General features: G+C 43.2%; 1 protein-coding gene across 1 annotated transcript in view; it reads left to right on the forward strand.

Moving 5' to 3' along the window:
- Positions 1–20,178, forward strand: part of trpm5 (transient receptor potential cation channel, subfamily M, member 5) — a 91,684-nt gene that overhangs the window by 23,968 nt on the left and 47,538 nt on the right. The window contains exons 4-13 of the mRNA XM_067993707.1: positions 428–608; positions 820–986; positions 2,636–2,807; positions 4,594–4,658; positions 6,499–6,684; positions 8,268–8,370; positions 8,512–8,630; positions 11,435–11,803; positions 15,424–15,564; positions 19,764–19,887. Of these exons, the coding sequence (XP_067849808.1) occupies positions 428–608; positions 820–986; positions 2,636–2,807; positions 4,594–4,658; positions 6,499–6,684; positions 8,268–8,370; positions 8,512–8,630; positions 11,435–11,803; positions 15,424–15,564; positions 19,764–19,887 (1,627 nt within the window). The remainder of the gene's footprint in view (positions 1–427; positions 609–819; positions 987–2,635; positions 2,808–4,593; positions 4,659–6,498; positions 6,685–8,267; positions 8,371–8,511; positions 8,631–11,434; positions 11,804–15,423; positions 15,565–19,763; positions 19,888–20,178) is intronic.

Raw genomic sequence — 20,178 nt, forward strand, 5'->3', positions numbered from 1 at the left:
CCGCTCATGAGGCCGCACGCAGACCTAGTTTTCCTGATCTACTTTCATCTTTTTCCAGCTTCAGGACAAATCTCTGCACTCCTCCGATTCTGGCCTCTTGCGCATCCCCAATTTCCATCACTCCACCATTGCCGGCCATGCCTCCAGCTGCCTCGGCCCCAAGCTCTGAAATTCTCTCCTTTAACTTCTCTGCCTCTCTACCTCTCTCTCCTCCTTTAAGTTGCTCCTTGAAACCTACCTCTTTGACCACCTGTTTTAATATCTCTTTATGTGGCTCAGTGTCAAATTTTTATTCGATAACGCTCCTGTGAAGCGCCTTGGGACGTTTTACTTCTTTAAAGGCGCTATATAAATGCAAGTTGTCATTGATTTGTTTTCAATTTGTTTTGGCGCTTCTGTTGTTTTAATGTTTGTGATTTTATTGCAGTTTGTACAAGTGTCCTGTAACACTCCCCCGCCTGCAATATTTGAGTTGCTGACTGGAGAATGGAATGTGCCAGCCCCAAACCTAGTTGTATCGATTGTCGGAGGAGAGGAAAATGTCCAGATGAAACCGTGGCTTCGGGACACTATCCGGAAAGGACTGGTGAAGGCCGCTCAGAGCACAGGTAAATCTACTCTCACTTCTCTGATGGGAACCTCACAGTCAAGGATCTCAAAAGTGGTGAGGGGTTAAAATGGAAAAAAAGTAGATTTTTTTTCCCCATAAATACTGTCAGTTTGCAGTCAAAACGTTAAGGGGATAATACAATAGGCATAATCAGAGTGTTTTTGTTGTTTGAAATTGAAATATCACTTTTCCCCCCAATTTCTGTACAGGAGCCTGGATCATTACAAGTGGCTTGCGGGTTGGAATCACCAGACACATAGGGGAAGCAGTCCGTGATCACGCATTGGCCAGCACTTCCTCCAAAATCAAAGTCTTTGCAATAGGAATATCGCCATGGGGAGTTATTTCCAACCGTGAAGCCTTAGCCAATGTTAAGGTTAACTATTCAAATAATTTACAACTACCTCCCTCTGTTCGCACCTCTCCAGTTTTAAGGAGTATTGTGAAAGATATTTACAATTGTCATGCATTTTCATGGATCTTCCACCATAAGTCAGGAGGGAGTGCGGCAGAAGGCCCTAGAAATAGGCTGGGTGTCACATATGCCAGCTCTTGGTCGTCGCTGCCGGTTTCCACAGGGGGCTTGTTTGGAGGCGGAAGCTGTGCCTGCCCCAAATAGGGTCACCCACACCTTGAGGGGGTGTGGCCAGGGCTGGCAACTCCTAGGCTGGCAATTTGCTCGGGCCCAGCCTGGGACCTGCCGGGCGGCCAGCATGCCGGGCAAGCGAAGCCATTCGGGCCTGTTGGCTGGCTGAAGTAGAGCCCACCTGGTGGTCCAGGCCTGGGACCCGGCCTGGCCCCTGAAGAAGGAATTGGTTCTATTTACAAGGTCCCAGTCAAAAGGCAGCTGGGCCTGGGGTTTTTAGGGCACTTTGTAATGGAGGGCCTCCCCCTTTATTTCTAACTCCCCTCCCCTCTCTGCTATGGCGGGTGGCTGAGATGTGCCCATAGTGGTGCGACCCTAACTGTAAATACGTTGGTGGGGTCCGTGCTGGAGGGTCTCAGTGGTCAAATCCCACCACTTACTCTGAGACTGATTGCCTGAGTATTAAGGGCCAGTGTTTTTACTATATGAAAAAGTGTTGAAATTTGGGCTGAAACAAATATGCTTAAAAATCAGAAAATCAGGGCTTCACTTTATTTTAAGGTAAAATGTAGAATTTGTTTTCTTAATTGAGACTACCAAGTGGTAGATTGGGACAGCACGATGCAATTCCTGTGAACTGTGCCTCGGAATGGCACCTGCACAAGATCCCCCACGTGGTGAGCTTGCAATCTGAGCCAATTAGGAGGAGCTAATAGGCTCTGGGAGAGTGGAGAGTGGAGAGATGGAGGTGAATGTCATCCTCGCCATTACCCGCTCACACCTTTATAGCCGCTTCCTACATAGTAGCATTGGCAAAACTCAGGAAGTAGGTCACATGCAGTCCTTCCCAGATGGGGTGTGGCACTTGGTCCAGAGCAATCTAAAAGAGGAAAGTATTAAAAGAAACAAAGAGATTGCTTTTATATAGTGCCTTTCATGACCCCAGGACGTCCAAAAGTGCTTTACAGGCAACAAAGTACTTTTGAAGTGTAGTTACTGTTGTGATGTAGGAGATGTGGCAGCCATTTTATGCACAGCAAGATCCCAGAAACAGCAATGAGATAATAACCCAATAATTTGTTTTAGTGATGTTGGTTGAGAGTTAATATTGGGCAGTATACCAGGGGGAGAACTTCCCTGCACTTCTTCGAAATAGTGCCACGGAATCTTTTACATCCACCTGAGAGGGCAGACGGGGCTTCGGTTTAACGTCTCATCTGAAAGACAGCACCTCCGACAGTGCAGCATTCCCCCAGTACTGCTAGGCTAGATTTTGTGCTCAACTCTCTGGAGTGGGACTTGAACCCACAACCTTCTGACTTGGAGGCGAGAGTGCTACCACTGAGCTACAACTGCAACAAGTAATGTTTTTGAGAATTTTATTATTAACTTTGACCATTTGATTTTCTATATATTAATTTTTACCAATCTTTAATTAGAAACACAGCCCAGCAACCTACCAGGTTGAGGAGTCAACACAAGGTCCTCTCCAATCCTTGGACAACAACCATTCGCATTTCATACTGGTGGACGATGAGACTCCCAACGGCACCACCGAACTTTGGCTGAAACTGTTGAGGCATATTTCTGAACAGCGGACAGGCTACGGAGGTAAACGTGCTAAGCACGTCACTAAGAATCGAAGCTCCATCGTTACACTGGGGCGGTGAACAGAAACCGTCACACGTTCCAAGATGGCAAGTGAAAATTGCCACGAGATGGGGTGTGTGGGTAGAAATCTGTAAGCTGAGTGCAGATTCTGCTCTCTCCTTGTTACAGGAATCCATTTTGAATTTGCTTAAAATGTTTGAGTGAAGTTAAAACATGAAACAGTAGTGATCTTGTTTTTTTTGTTTTGCTGGTGTACAATGTATACGAGTACTTCAAGGTTCACTGATCAGTTGGCCAAACTGAAGGGCAGTGAGGGGCGGGCTTACGAGAGCATCTGTAAGTCTGCTTGAAAACCCCAGCGAGTTTAGCGTAAACTTTTTTTCCCTCAGTCTTGAAGAAAAAGATTTGGTATATTTGTATCACCAAGTTCGCAGCATCGAATCACAATAATACAGGGATAGAACACGCCCTCATTTATCTGAAAGACTCAAATTACCTCTCTGCAAACTTATTTTGATGTGTATCTGCACACACCAAGGGGCATCTAGATGGTAGATTTTCGGCATTCTGTCCAGGCATTAAACTGGCTTTGCAGATCTGCCGCACATTGTAGAAACCGCACGATTTTCATTTGTCAAAGTGTCAGCTGTGGCTCAGTGGTAGCACTCTCATCCGAGTCAGAAGGTCGTAGGTTCAAGTCGCGTTCCAGAGACTTAAGCACATAATTTAGGCTGACACTTCAGTGCAGCACTGAGGGAGTGCTGCAATGTCGGAGGGGACGTCTTTCGGATGACACATTAAATGTCTGCTCTCTCAGGTGGACGTAAAAAAACCATTAACACTATTTCGAAGAAGAGCAGGTAAGTTCTCCCTGGTGTCCTGGCCAATATTTATTCCTCAACCAACATCACTAAAACAGATTATCTGGTCATTATCTCATTGCTGTTTGTGGGACCTTGCTGTGCATAAATTTGCTGTCGCATTTCCTACGTTACAACGGTGACGACACTTCAAAAGGAGTTCATTGGCTGTGTAGCACTTTGGGACATCCTGAGGTCGTGCAATGTGCTCTATAAATGCAAGTTCATTCTTTTTCTTTCATTATCTTTGATTTCAATAGAAATGAAAATCGTGCTGTTTCTATAACGGACAGCTATTTCACAATGCAAGTCTTAATGCCCACACACAAAGTTGAAAATCTACCCCCTTAGTATCTAAAAAGTGTTTTCACATCAAGTTCAACTCAGAATAAAATGGTATTTACGTTTCCACCACCGGCTGGTCCTGTGGCCTTTCTGTCAATTTAGTGGCAGATTAGGACAAATGATGGGCAGTTGTGTGAACCTACATCCATTAGAAGCAAAGTTAAAACAAGCTGCAGCTCATTTCATACAGGAGTCTTGCAGCAGGCAGAGAGGAGAATTTAGTCTCATCGATCTACACTGGATTCAAACCCAGGTCAAAATAAGTGAAAAGACAATATTTTTATCCAGTTCCTCATACACATACAAATTGCAATACAAAAGAAATAATAACAGACCTTTGAATGTTGCACAAGCGCCAAAGCAGTGTCAACCCAGATCTAAAAAAAAACCCAACGAAAATGGACACTTTTTTCCCCCCCAAGAATTGGATGGATACGTGCAGTTACCATTACCTAAAAGGCACTATCATTAATTGTTTTGAAGATATTCGGTTAGCCTATTACAAATGACCTCCCTCTCCATAAAAACACAGCATTGAGACTTGTACAGTGTGCTTTAAACTCTGTTTTTGTCTTTTGCAGGAACAGGCAGTATAGAAATTCCTGTGCTTTGTGTTCTTGTACATGGTCATCCAACACTGTTGCAGGTAATAACTTTCTTGTTTGACTGGCTGGTATACAGAATACTGGCTGTGTAACACACAAGCATTTCAACTCTTTAATTGAGAGAATGGCATAAAGAACCGCTTTCATTAAATTATTTTTAAGACCATGCCAATCAATTCAAATCACCAATTTGGCTTTGATATAATTTTGCGTGACATGCCATGAGTTTACCATGTTATACTCACCTAGATTGCCGTCTTACCGGTCTTTCTGACTCATTTGTCGTCTACATATATTGGGATAGGCCTCTTGTCTAATGGGGAAAATCCCAGGGCAGTTAACCTTAAAGAGCTGTTGCTTTGTAGAACCTACATGATCATCATCCATTCTTGACCTGGAAAAAAGTTGGCATATGAGAGGAGAGTCGTTCTGGAAGGTGAAGTGTTTCAAAGCAAAGGACTATCCCTTTTATCCCATGTATGGATCTCAAAAAAACTGAGACCGTCGGAGGAAACGTTTGAAACCAGCGTTATCCCTACCCCCTACCCTGACAAGGAAACTGGTATGTTGAGTCAAATGGAGGCCTAATTGCCTCTCAGCTGACATCAGGAATAAGGAACAGGGGTAAAAAAAGGAGGTTGGTATCATTTATCTTCCCAGGTGGCAGTCCAGGAGGACATTGATTCCCTATCCAGTCCACCTGAGAATTGCTCTGTACCTAAAGGAGAGTCAGCTTACATTAACCTTTTTTGGGTGTCGTCCTTTCATCAGAACTGGAAACTGGAAGATAAGTGAGCCTTTTAATAGGATAGTCCTATAAAAGCGTATCTTCCATTTTCCAGATCTGATCGATCTACTCCTGAAATATGAACCTGTCTTTTCCCGTATTTTCTGTTTTTATTTCAGTTGTATCACACAGATTAGCAGAATCCCAGGTTTGTGCTGAGGGCTTGGACATTGGTAAGAGCACCACTAGTGGCCTCAGTGTCCCTGTGCTAGTGAGGAGAAAATCAGTCAATGTTCCCTGCCTGAAGACATTACCTGAAAGGGTGTGGAAGCAGATTCAATAGTAACTTTCAAAAGGGAATTGGATATAAACTTGAAAAGGAAAACATTGCAGGGCTATGGGGAGTGGGACTAATTAGATAGCTCTTTCAAAGAGCTGGCACAGGCACGATGGGCTGAATAGCCTCCTTCTGTGCTATGTGGTTCTATGATTCCTGCTCCTGATCATTATCCAATGACACAAGAAGATGGAGGCCATTTGGCGTATTTTAGCTTGTCCATCTAGAATAAAGAACCTACCTTCTCCCACCCCCCACTCACATCATCTAACTGACTTGAATGATTTCAAATATTTGCCTCCATTACCATACCTGGAAGACCATTCCAAACGTTGATCAATTTTTGAAGTTCTTCCTGACATCTATCCCTAACTTTCCTTTCACCAGTTTAAAGAACACTCCATCCACTTCTGTGGATGTCGGGTGAGAGCAGAATCAGGCTCAGGTGAGATTCCTCCACTGTTGAATAGCCTGCTTACTGTCAGGAGATACCACAGGGTTCCTGGTGCCTATGGAACTGTATTCTAGTGAGGAGTCAAAATTTTCAGGAAAGGAGGGTGGGGTAGAAGAATTAATAAACAAAATTAATAAAGGAAGGAAGCAAGCAAAGGAACATTAACTTTCTTTATGACTGAGTTTGTGTCATAACAAACAGCACGTTCTATTATGTTTTACCTGTATACTTAAGGAGTTGGGTAACTGAGAATTTTTTGTGAGGCCTTGAAACAATAGTTAAAGAAGATGGATATCCTATGATTGCTGCTAATCAATCAAAAAACACAAAGTCTTGCTAAATGTGCTTTCATTTATATTACAGAAAGTGTACCAAGGGATTGAAAACTCTGTTCCATGGCTGATCCTGGCAGGATCTGGAGGCATTGCTGACGTTATTGCCTCACTGATGCATGGACCTCTAGTTCCAGAGACTGTACAAGAGCAGCTTCAAGAAAAATTCCCCAAAGAAACCTTTTCCGAGGAGAATATTCTCGAATGGACCAAACTGGTAAGATTGATATTATCCCCAATGCATTGAACACTATTTACCTGTGCCAAGAAAGAACAAACGCCTTGTTTGCCCATTTTATGGTGTTGAATTCTGGCTAGAACAGGAGCAGCCAATTCAGTCTCTTGAGCCTGCTTCGCCATTCAATTAGATCATGGCTGATGTGTATCTCAACTCCATTTACCCGTCTTTGCTCTATATCCCTTGATAACCTTACCTAACAAAATTCTATCTCAGTCATGAAAGCTCCATTTGTCCTAACAATAAAAGCTATTTGGGGGAGAGAGTTCCAGATTTCCACTGCCCTTTCTGTGAAAAAGTACTTCCTGATTTTGTTTCTGAATTGTCTAGCACTAACTTAAAATTGTATCCCCTTGTTCTTGATTCCCCCACCAGGTGAAATAGTTTCTCCGTATCTACCCTATCAAATCCTTTTAACATCATAAACACCTCAAACCGATCACCCCTCAATCGCCTATGCTCAAGGGAATACAAGCCAAATTTATGCAACCAGTCCTCATAAGTCAACCCTCTAAGCCCCAGTATCATTGTTATTTGTGTCGAGACACACAGTTGAAGAGCAGACCTCCAGTTACCTATATCAGGTACCATGGAAGTAGTCAATTGTGTTTATGTGCTGGCACAGGATTCAGTGGGTTTGTTACAATGTCACTAGAAGATACAGTTAAAAGCCTCTCTGTTCCTCTGTTATTGAATTAATTGTTCAGCTTTATTTGTTTGATTTCCAGTTCATAAAAATAACTTCCTCCAATAATAAATATTATAAATGATGTGAGTTTAAAATGAATCAGCTGGATGACATGACTCAACTCTGCCTTCAGCTATCTATGACACATGCTCCCTCCTAAACCCCTCTGCCTCTCTACCTCCCTCTTCTCCTTTAAGACCTTCCTTAAAATCCACCTCTTTGACCAAGCTTTTGGTCACCCCGCTTAATATCTCCTCCTTTGGCTTGGCATCCATTTTTTTGATTGCACCTCTGTGACGGACCTTGGGATATTTTCTACGGTGCTATATAAATGCAAGTTGTTGTTGTTGCTAGTTGTAGTAACTTCTTGATATATCGGGAAGTTACTGGATAAAAACAAGGGTTAAGTTTATTGGACCAGCGAGTGACTTCAAATTATTAGGAATAGACTGTAGTTCGTTATGTCTGTAGAAGGGATACTATTCCTGCTGGACAATGCTTCACCTCTTTTGCAATAAACTAATGACAAGGCTGTTCCCTTAGTATTTCAGTTCTGCAGGAATTCTCCTTTCACTCATCAGCAAAGCTTTCCACTTTAACCTGAACCTCATAATATCTGCACTTTATGACCTCAGTCTTGTAATATCCATTCTTCACGAAGACAGTGCTGTGTTTATTTTATTCTGAATTCAAAGGAGGGATTTATTATTAATTCATCAACGAGACAGTCTTTAAGCTGCTGTACAATCATAAATATCGGTCATCTCTAATGTGAGATACTTGAAACTTGACTTGCATGATTTAATAATCTTGGGTAATCTCTTAAATATATTATCAAAAACAAAAATGACAGAAATTTTTGGATTCATTTTAGCTTCAAAACATTATGGCCAAAGACCATATTTTAATGGTGCATAACTCAGAGCAAGAGAGCTCAGAGGACTTGGACATTGTTCTCCTGAAAGCCCTTGTCAAAGGTAGGGAGATATTTATCTTGTTTACAGTGACCGTATTCTGGCATCAACATGAAGAAGTATGCTAAATGTTATGTATAGTAAATGCAAGTATCACGCACACATTACATTTCTCCGCCCCTGACCCACCCTCCCCCTGTGTAGCCTGTAAAAGTCAAACTCAAGAAGCCCAGGAGTATCTGGATGAACTAAGGCTTGCTGTAGCCTGGAATAGGGTGGATATTGCCAAGAGTGAGATCTTCAATGGCGATGTGGAGTGGAAGGTAGGACATTGAATTATTTCAATAGGTCTTTTATCAAGCTGGAAGAGGAAAGTTCGAGGGAGCTGGATTTTCCTATTAGTGTTAGTAACTGGGTGGGTTCAATAATTGTGGTACTGCAGTCTTTGGGATGGTAATTAAGCTGATGGAAAATTTATATAGGGTTGCACTGTCCATTCTCATTGTAAATCGGTGCCGGTGCATCACACAAGTTTGATTCAAGATAAATGAACGCTGGCGATCTGAGAAAAAACCTCCAAGTGCTGGAAGTATCTGGTGAGAGAAAAACAGGTGAGCGCCTCCGGTTAAGACCCTTTGCCAGAATCGGTGTGAGTAGAAAGCTTGTTGAGATCCTAATGAGATGGCAGAGCATTAAAAACAATGCTTCCACTGAATTTCCTCTGGCCAGTTCCTGAATTAATAAAGAAAAAAGAAAGACTTCCATTTATATATAGTGCCTTTCATGACCTCAGGAGGTCCCAAAGTGCTTTACAGCCAATGAAGTACTTTTGAAGTATAGTCACAGTTGTGATGCCTTATGCATCCTACTACATACATTCCCTACCCACCTGGATCCATATAATCTGCTGGGAGAGGAAGACCAGATAAAATCCCAGGCCAATTAGGAGAAAAAAAATCTGGAAAATTCCTCTCCGTCTCCTTTTAGGTGATCAAAACTAGTCCAGGAGATCACATTGACCCTGATTTATATTACAGGATGCCTACCTCTTGTACGAGGTCATCTCCGCTCCGGTCAGAAACAGGTCCGGATCTTGCTTGAAGGAATACAATGAATCAGCGTTCACCGCACGAGCCGGCAACCTATTCCACAGGTCCACTATTCTCTGGGAAAAGGAGAACCGCCTAACATCCAGCCTACTTCCACCCTTACATACCTTGTAAGCGTGACCCTTGGTCCTCCCTAACCTATCTGGTTGAAATAATTGACCCACGTAATCACAATCTAGTCCCCTCGTTATTTTATAAACCTTGATCAAAACGCCCCTGAGTCTACGCTTTTCTAAAGTATACAGACCCAGCTCTTTGAGCCTATCTAAGTAATTAAGGTGTTTAAACCTGGGAATTAATCTTGTGGCCCTCCACTGCACCCTTTCCAAAGCCTCAATATCCCCCACCATGTGAGGAGACCAAAACTCAACCCACTCCAGAGACTTGAGCACAAAGATGTAATATATTTGGATTTTCAAAAGGCCTCCGATAAAGTACTGCATTGTAGACTTATGGTTAAGGTCAGAGCATGTGGAGTCACGGGACAGATAGCAGAATGGATAGCAAGTTGGCTATAAAACAGAAAACAGAGAGTAGGGGTTAAGGCTAGCTACTCAGACTGGCAAAGGGTGGGAAGTGGTATTCCACAGGGATTGGTGCTGGGACCACTGTTGTTCACCATTTAGATTAATGATTTGGATTCAGGAATCGGAAGTACAATTTCAAAATTTACGGATGACACCAAATTGAGGGGTGGAGTTGATACAAAGGAAGAATGCTTCAAAATGCAAGAGGACATTAATAAACTTGCAGAATGGGCATGTAATTGGCAAATGAATTTCAATATTGGTAAGTGTGAGATGGCGCATTTTGGTATGAAAAATAAGGAGGCCGCTTACTGCTTGGATAAGAGTCTAAACGGGATAGAGGAGCAAAGGGATCTAGGGGTACAGATACACAAATCACTAAAAGCAGCAACGCCAGTTAATAAGGCCATAAAAAAGGCAAATCAGGCTCTAGTGTTCATTTCTACAGGGATAGAATTGAAAAGTAAAGTAGTTATGTTAAACGTATAGAACCTTGGTTAGACCATACTTGGAGTATTGGGCACGGTTCTGGTCTTCATATTATAGAAAGGATATAGAGGCATTGGAGGCATAAAAGATTCACAGGGATGATATAAGAACTGAGACAATATCCTTATCAGGAAAGGCTAAGCAGGCTGGGACTCTTTTCTCTAGAAAAGGGAAGGCTGAGGGGTGACCTGATAGAGGTCTTTAAGATAATTATAGGGTTTGATAGGGAGAGAAAATGTTTCCACTTGAAGGGGAGTCCAAAACTAGAGGTCATAAATATAAAATAGTCACTAATAAATCCAATAGGGAATTCAGGAGAAACTTCTTCACCCAAAGAGTGGTAAGAGTGTGGAACGGGCTACCACAAGGAGTAGTTGTGGCAAATAGCAGAGATGCTTTAAGGGAAAGCTAGATAAGCACATGAGGGAGAAAGGAATAGAAGGCTATGGTGATAGGGTTAGATGAAGTAGGGAGGGAGGAGGCTTCTGTGGAGCATAAATGCCGGCATAGACCAGTTGGGCCAAATGGCCCGTTTCTGTGCTGTAGTTTCGATGTAACTCGATGTATTAATAGGCTAACGCTCCAGAGCAGTAATGGGGGAGTGCTGCACTGTCGGAGGTGCCGTCCTATCAGATGAGGCGTTAAATCGAGGCCTCGTCGGCCCTCTCAGGTGGATGTAAAAGATCCTATGGCACTATTTTGAAGAAGAGCATGTAAGTTTTTCCTGGTGTCCTGGTCAATATTTATTCCTCAACCAACATCACTAAAAGATTATCTGGTCATTATCACATTGCTGTTTGTGGGGCCTTGCTGTGTGCGGATTGGCTGCCGCATTTCCTACATTACAACATTAACTACACTTCGAAAGTACTTAATTGGCTGTAAAGCGCTTTGGGATGTCCTGAGGTCATGAAAGGCCCTATAAAAATGCATGACTTATTTTTTCTTTTGTATTCCAACCGAGGTCTTGTACAAGGACAAATGATGTACTTTGTCTTGCAGTCTTGTGACCTGGAAGAAGTAATGATGGACGCCTTGGTGAATGACAAGCCAGAGTTTGTCCGGCTGTTCATTGATAATGGAATGAATATGTACGACTTCCTCACCTATGGCCGGCTCCAGGAACTCTACTGTTCCATCTCGCAGAAGTGCCTCCTCTATGAGCTCTTACTGAAAAAGCATGAGGAACACAGGCTTACTATAACGGGCATGAAAGCCACTTCACACCATGACTCCCTGGAGAAGAGGCCCAAGTTTACCCTGTATGAAGTGTCTAAGGTGCTAAAGGATTTCCTACGTGATGCATGCAAGGGAATTTTCCAGGAGTCAAATCCTTCTCGCAAGCACTTGGGTGTTAAAAAATCAATAACAGTAAGTACAGTGCCTCATAGTCAGTAATAGAGAGTCATAGAGTCATAGAGTTATACAGCACGGATAGAGGCCCTTCGGCCCATCGTGTCCGCGCCGGCCATCAGCCCTGTCTACTCTAATCCCATATTCCAGCATTTGGTCCGTAGCCTTGTATGCTATGGCATTTCAAGTGCTCATCCAAATGCTTCTTGAATGTTGTGAGGGTTCCTGCCTCCACAACCCTTTCAGGCAGTGAGTTCCAGACTCCAACCACCCTCTGGGTGAAAAAGTTCTTTCTCAAATCCCCTCTAAACCTCCCGCCTTTTACCTTGAATCTATGTCCCCTTGTTATAGAACCCTCAACGAAGGGAAAAAGCTCCTTAGTATCCATCCTATCTGTGCCCCTCATAATTTTGTACACCTCAATCATGTCCCCCCTCAGCCTCCTCTGCTCCAAGGAAAACAAACCCAATCTTCCCAGTCTCTCTTCATAGCTGAAGCGCTCCAGCCCTGGTAACATCCTGGTGAATCTCCTCTGCACCCTCTCCAAAGCGATCACATCCTTCCTGTAGTGTGGCGACCAGAACTGCACACAGTACTCCAGCTGTGGCCTAATCTATTTCAATTTTTAAAAAATTCATTCTTGGGATGTGGGTGTTGCTGGTAGGGCCGGCCTTTATTGGTTCACTGCATTCATGTTAAAATACATTGAAAACCCAGTACACCTTATGGGATTTTTCATTTTAAGAATGTCCACTACACCTGTAGTTGCCATTATGATAGGGTTTTGCAATATTAAAAGACACGAAACATTAGCTGCTAATACAATAGTATATTCAGTATTCTGGTGAATTGAGTCAACATGCTTTTCCATACCCTGGCCATCAGATAGCTTCCGTATTATATAATCTTTTACCGCTTAAGTTTTTAATAAAATCGGGACTTGTCATATGCTTAAAAAATCTGGGTCTTTTGTAGTTTTAAAAATCGAGTCTTTCTAATAAATTTTGACATAGAGTTTAAACAGTGAGGACATCCTCAATACTGAACAGCTTACAACCCCTTAAAATAAATAAAGTTATGACCTGTAATTTTCCTGAAATTGGAGCTCAATAATTTAATTTATGAAATTGGGCCCTCACTTCCCCACCCCCCCCCCCCCCAACTGAAACACTTTGCTAACCTTAGTCCCCTCCACCCATCCACAATGGCAAATTTCCACCGTACGTTGGAGGTACATTGCCAAACATACCCCCAACAGAGTCACTTCCTGCCCACCACAGCCCCCCCACCGCCCAATGAGGCATCTGTAACAGCCCCCCTCTGACTGCAGCACTTTTCCAACCAGCCACCCCCCACCGAGGTACTTCCGCCAACCCTCTCATTGAGACAAGTCACCCCTCCCTACTGATCTACTTATTCACCCCCTCCCTCCTTCCCTGAAGTACCTCTCTGAATCCTGCCACCCTCGCTGAGGTACCTACCCTATCCCCTTCCCCACTGAGGTACTTTTCCAAAACCCCATCTCACCCCATCTCACCCCATCCACTCCTCTCCCCTCTCTCCTCATCCTCTCCCTTCTCCCCTCTTTCTTCTCTCCCTGCCTTCCCCCTTGTCTTTCTCCTTCATTCCTCCCTCCTGCCCCTCCCGCTTCCCCTGCTTTGGTTCCATTCGACCCCACCCGCTGACACTGCTTGACCTGAAGCCAGCATTGGCACCGACTTGCCGTTTGCAATGCCACAGGAGAGTGACTAGTGTTACATAAAACCTGACAAGAAGCATTCTGCAGAAAGCAACATCTTCCCACCTCTCTGCAGATTTGACCGCTTGCTGGCGTTTTCAATTCAACTAAACAAAGTACCTTTCTCAGCATTACTTGCAAAAATTATCACATAAAATCCCAGATCCATCTACAGGGCCAATCATAATCAGCAACCTTACCTAAAAAGAAAAGGGCATGGCTAGTGACAATGCCATTGTTAGTAGCGGTTTCTGTCAATAATTTTTTTTAAGTTTCCAACCATAACCACTAGCCCCAACCCTAACCACTATCCCTAAGTTGCTAGATCTGACTGACTGCCTTTTTGCCTGGCTCTGTTTTATTATCACCCTCTGTTCATAGCCAGTTAGGACAAGATACTTCCCAACATAAAGGATGTGAGGTGTCTACTGATTACCAAGACAGGCCAACAAATTGCTTATTATTTACAGTCTATGGGGAAACAACATCAAACCGTAGCTCATCAACATTTTAACCATCTATTATCTCAGCGCCTTTTTTTAAACCTTGTACGAATACAATTTGTTTTAAAATCCCAATATTTAAAAGTAACTTTATTTTCCAAATTGTTTCTGAAAAATTGTCTAAAAGAAAATCCCGAAATGTGACATGGAGGCTGTGGAAATTGGGTGAAACTCACCATTTTTTCTATTGTCGCAGAAACCTCTAGGGTTGTTTCCACATGTCAGAAATTCAAAACTGTGCCCCTCACATTGAATGAAACCTAGTTAAAACTAGAAATTCATATTGTGTGAGTGTATGTCATTTCTGAATTTATCAAATGCCCTTCATCATGTCGTAGAGACTACGGTCAAACTAAGTTCTTACTGACCCATCAGACCCAATAACAATTCTGATCTCAGGTCTCAAGAAAATCTTCATTCAAACAAGAGATGCTAAGATATGAAGTATTTCAGTTAAGGCTAAGTCCTGAAACCACATTAGCATTCCCAAACAAATCAAATTGATTTAGACGTGCCTGTCCCTTTAATAAAATGGAGCGCATTAACGGAGGGCTAATTTCTCAGCTCGTGTCCCTTTATCTTATGAGCTGTAACATTTGGAAGTTATATCTGCATTTGGAGTGGGGAGGGCTGGAGTCTATACTCTGAGTTGGCTTGATAGTTGTCTGGCTGGAGATGGTGGTTGTAAGGAAGTTTCCAACTAACAGAAGGAGGCGTTGGTGTTTCCTCTGCTTATTTTGTTGTTGCTTTTTGAAATTTTTACTTTTGTTTAAAATTTAAATGTCTCTGGTGGTCTTGAACTATGCACTTATCTTCATCAGTTTCATGACCGTGTTGGAGAGATTCTGGTACCGAAGTTCCCTGCTGCTCCAGAGATGGGGAATTAGTCTTGTTTTCCGGTGCAATCTCTGAATGCTATACCACAACTTATCTTGCTAGCAGATCTTTTTCCACATTTCTGGCTAGTTCTGAGACTTGACTGTAGAAACTCCGAAGCAATATTGTGAGTGCATCAGGGTGATGTTTTTTTTTTTAAAAAACCCACAGCAATAGTTACAATAAAATCAGCACGTTGGTAAAAGGTCTTTAGGGAGGGATTGTTTTAACAGTGAGTTCTCCAACCTTACTGTAGAACAGCTCCTCCTGGTGGCCCCAGGAGGTAGAAGCAACCCTCTGCCCTCCCCTCACCCAACCACGTAGGGGGGGGGAACAATGACTTTCCATCAGGAGAAAGGCAAATATGAGAAGGGAAAGAAAGATAAAGAGTCTTGCTTTGGAAAATGCAAGAAGTAGAAACCGAGGAGTTGCTAGTGTCCCACATTGAAAGGTAATTTAACTTTGATGGGACTGCCAGTTGGTTTTGTGTTCAGATTTTCAAATGCAATACACTCTTTCAGGAATTGAACAGCAAACTACGTGGTCAGAGATTGTTCGTGATGCCTGATTTAAGCCAGAAGATTGAAAACCCTTGGCGGGACCTCTTTTTGTGGGCAGTACTACAGAACCGACAGGAAATGGCTAACTACTTCTGGGAAATGGTGAGCAGCTTTTCAGTGGAACCTAGACCTTCCTGTTGCTTTTTGAATAATGCCATGGGATCTTTCACGTCCACCTGAGAGGGCAAATGAGATCTCGATTTAACGTCTCATCTCCAACAGTGCGGCACTCCCTCGGTACTACACTGAAGTGTTGGCCTAGATTATGTGCTCAAGTCGTGGAGTGGGCTTGATCCCTCAACCATGTGACTCTGAGATGAGAATGCTACCATTGAGCCAAGGCTGACCCATGTACTGGTCTGCTCCCTCCCACTCCACCCTTACAAGTTAGAAGTCATCAACAGGACCATGTTCTAGTGTACCTCTTCAAAACATCTCATTGTGCTGGAGATAATTCTCAAGTCAATTTCCTATTATATTTACTCCTTCCAATACCATAATACACTATTAGCAGCTATCTGAAAGGCAACCTTCTGGACTATTGTTCTGTTCCATTCCACTGCATTCTTATACTTTTTGGATACAGGTCTATTACATACCATCAATCACTCAACTGTTAGCAACCTGTATGTTAGTACAATCTGGATTTGTTGGAGCAGAACAGTTGTACTAGGAAGTAAGTGACTAACCTCATGTTTAACTATCCATTAATTTTCTTACTTTATTAACTGATACCATCAGCCAAATGAAGGCAAATCTTGAAATTCAGCCAATAAAACTGAGATAGCACATCAGGATCAAAATAAAAATCATAGAATCATAGAAAGGTTACAGCACGGAAGGAGGCCATTCGGCCCATCGAGTCTGCGCCGGCTCGATGCAAGAGCAATCCAGCTAGTCCCATTCCCCTACCCTATCCCCATAGCCCTGCATTTTTTTTCCTTTCAAGTACTTATCCAGTTCCCTTTTGAAGGCCATAATTGAATCTGCCTCCACCATCCCCTCGGGCAGTGCATTCCAGATCCCAACCACTCGCTGTGTAAAAAAGTTTTTCCTCATGTCACCTTTGGTTCTTTTGCCAATCACCTTAAATCTATGTCCTCTGGTCCTTGACCCTTCCGCCAATGGGAACAGTTTCTCTCTATCTACTCTGTCTAGACCCTTCATGATTTTGAATACCTCTATCAAATCTCCTCTCAACCTTCTCTGTTCGGAGGAGAACAACTCCAGCCTCTCCAGTCTATCCACGTAACTAAAGTCCCTCATGCCTGGAATCATTCTAGTAAATCTCTTCCTCACCCTCTCTAAGGCCTTCACTTCTTTCCTAAAGTGCGGTGCCCAGAACTGGACACAACACTCCAGTTGTGGCTGAACTAGTGTTTTGTAAAGGTTCATCATGACTTCCATACTTTTTTTCCCTATGCCTCTATTTATAAAGCCCAGGATCCCGTATGCTTTTTTAACTGCTTTCTCAACCTGCCCTGCCACCTTCGACGATTTGTGCACATATACCCCCAGATCTCTCTGTTCCTGTACTCCTTTTAGAGTTGAGCCCTCTAGTTTATATTGCCTCTCCTCGTTCTTCCTTCTGAAATATATCACTTCGCATTTTTCTGCATTAAATTTCATCTGCCATGTGACGCCCATGTCACCAGCCTGTCTATATCCTCTTGAAGTCTATCACTGTTCTCCTCACTGTTTACTACCCTTCCAAGTTTTGAGTCATCTGCAAATTTGGAAATTGTGCCCTGTACGCCCAAGTCCAAGTCATTAATATATATCAAGAAAAGCAGTGGTCCCAGCACCGACCCCTGGGGAACACCACTGTACTCCCTCCAGTCCGAAAAACAATCATTCACCACTACTTTCTGTTTCCTGTCCCTTAGCCAATTCTGTATCCATGTTGCTACTGCCCATAGGTCGCAATCTTGATGATAAGCCTATCGTGCGGCACTTTATCAAACGCCTTTTGAAAGTCCATGTACACCACATCAACCACATTGCCCTCATCTACCCTCTCTGTTACCTCATCAAAAAACTCTATCAGGTTAGTTAAACACGATTTGCCTTTAACAAATCTGTGCTGGCTTTCCCTAATCAATCCACACTCGTCCAAGTGACTGTTAATTCTGTCCCAGATTATCGTTTCTAAACGTTTCCCCACCACTGAGGTTAAATTGACTGGCCTATAGTTGCTGGGTTCATCCTTGCACCCTTTTTTGAACAAGGGTGTAACATTTGCAATTTTCCAGTCCTCTGGCACCACCCCCGTATCTGCAGATGTTTGGAAGATTTTGGCCAGTACCTCCGCAATTTCCACCCTTACTTTCCTCAGCAACCTAGGATGCATTCCATCCGGACCAGGTGACTCATGTACTTTAAGTACAGCTAGCCTTTCAAGTACCTCTTCTTTATCAATTTTTAGCCCATCCAGTATTTCAACTATATCTTCCTTTACTGAGACTCTGGCAGCATCTTCTTCCTTGGTAAAGACAGATGCAAAGTACTCATTTAGTACCTCAGCCATCCTCTCTGCCTCCATGAGTAGATCTCCTTTTATGGTCCCTAATCGGCCCCATCCCTCCCCTTACTACCATTTTACTGTTTATATGCCTGTAGAAGACATTTATGTTTGCCGCCAGTCTGTTCTCATACTTTCTCTTTTCCCCTCTTATTTCCTTTTTCACTTCCCCTCTGAACTTTCTATATTCAGCCTGGTTCTCACTTGGGTTATCAACCTGACATCTGTCATATGGCCCTTTTTTCCATTTCATCTTACTCACTATCTCTTTTGTCACCCAAGGACCTCCGACTTTAGTTGCCCTACCTTTCTCCCTCGTGGGAATGTGCCTAGTCTGTACCCGAACCATCTCCTCTTTAAAGGCCGGTCACTGTTCAATTACAGTTTTGCCTGCCAATCTTTGGTTCCAGTTTACCCAGGCCAGATCTGTTCTCATCCCATTGAAATTGGCCCTCCTCCAATTGAGTATTTATACTTTAGAGTGGTCTGTGTCCTTTTCCATAGCTATTCCAAACCTTATGATACTATGATCGCTGCTTTCTAAATGTTCCCCCACTGACACTTGCTCCACTTGGCCCACCTCATTCCCTAGAACCAAGTCCAGCAATGCCTCCTTCCTCGTTGGGCCGGAAACGTACTGGTTAAGAAAGTTATCCTGAACACATTTCAAAAATTCCTCCCCTCTTTGCCCCTTATATTATTGTTATCCCAGTCTATATTAGGATAGTTGAAGTCCCCAGTTATCACTACTCTATGGCTTTTGCACCTCTCTAATTTCCCTGCAAATTTGCTCCTCTATATCCTTCCCACTAGTTGGTGGCCTATAGAATACACCCAGTAGTGTGATGGCACCTCTTTTATTTCTTAACTCTAACCAAATAGATAACAAGAAAGCTTAGTTTCGGAGATCTCTGGTTCGATGCATTTCTCTGTGCTCAGAAATATTCAGCTATAGGAATTTAACCCAATTTATTTTAGTATCTTTCATACAATGGGAGACATTCCTGATCAGAGTGCTGCTCTGCTTCTGGGAATGGGTAGCGAAGAGGGAGGTTAAAGTATTTAGTCCTCGCAAGGTTAATATCATCTTTGTCGTGTTGCATCCAGTTATCACAGGGTTAATGTGCTCCAGTTAGTAGACTCTGCTTAATCTTTGTTGCGTCAATAAAATGCCCTATTCAGACAGCAGCAGTTTATCTTCAAGCCCGTTTATCTCCCACTTTCATCACACCTGTCTTCACTGACCTCCGCAGGCTCCCCATCCCACATTGCATTGATTTCAAAATCCTCGTCCGTCTTCACACATCCCCTTATGGCCTCACTGTGCTCCACATCCAACCTCCGTCGTCCCTATGTCCCAGCTAACACTCTCTGAGCTGCACTACTGAACGCCCCCTTCTACCTTTGGTTTTCCGTCACAGACGGAGTTTTTGGCCATCACTCCTCTGGAATCCTCTTCCTAAACCCCTCCACCTTGCTTCACTTCATCGTCCCCACCTTAAAACCTTCTACCGTGCCTTCAGTCACCTCTTCCAAACTCTTCTCCCAATTCCTGCTTGGTGTCTGATATCCCTGCCCGATTTCCTTCCTTGTCAAGTTATGTAAGTTGTTAATTTATGTCTGTGTTTAGCAAGCGATGTTGCTGGTTTAATGTGCACCTGTATTTAGGTGAGATAAGCTTTGTCGTCACAGGGTTAATATGTGTCCCAGTCTTTCCCTTGTAAATCTCTAAAAACTTGCAAATAACTGATTGCCATTCCCGGTTGACTCTCCCCTTTAGGGTCCAGAAGGGGTGGCTGCAGCATTGGCGGCGTGCAAGATTTTGAAAGAAATGGCTCGGCTAGAATTGGACACCGAGACGGCTCGGAGCATGAAGGAGGCGAAATACGATCAACTAGCGCTAGGTACCACGAAACATAAAATCAAACTGAGTCTGTTTCCCCGAGGGGGAGTTGATTCATAAAGGGCCAGCTGCCGTGGAGGAGTTTGCAAATCAACTCACGAAGCATATTAGGAAGCTTATTCCATTGGGCGGATGTGAAGCAGCTTCCCACCCAAAGGTGCAACAAGGACCAGAGAAATACATGTAGTCTGGGACAGAAATAGGGGAGCGCAAGTTATCCCATAAGTCTTGCTGGCCAACTGGTTATATGTATGATTTTTACATTGTTGAGATCAGCACTTGCTTTAATTTT

This window comes from Heptranchias perlo, chromosome 12 (assembly GCF_035084215.1).
Source record: "Heptranchias perlo isolate sHepPer1 chromosome 12, sHepPer1.hap1, whole genome shotgun sequence".
Classification (NCBI taxonomy): domain Eukaryota; kingdom Metazoa; phylum Chordata; class Chondrichthyes; order Hexanchiformes; family Hexanchidae; genus Heptranchias; species Heptranchias perlo.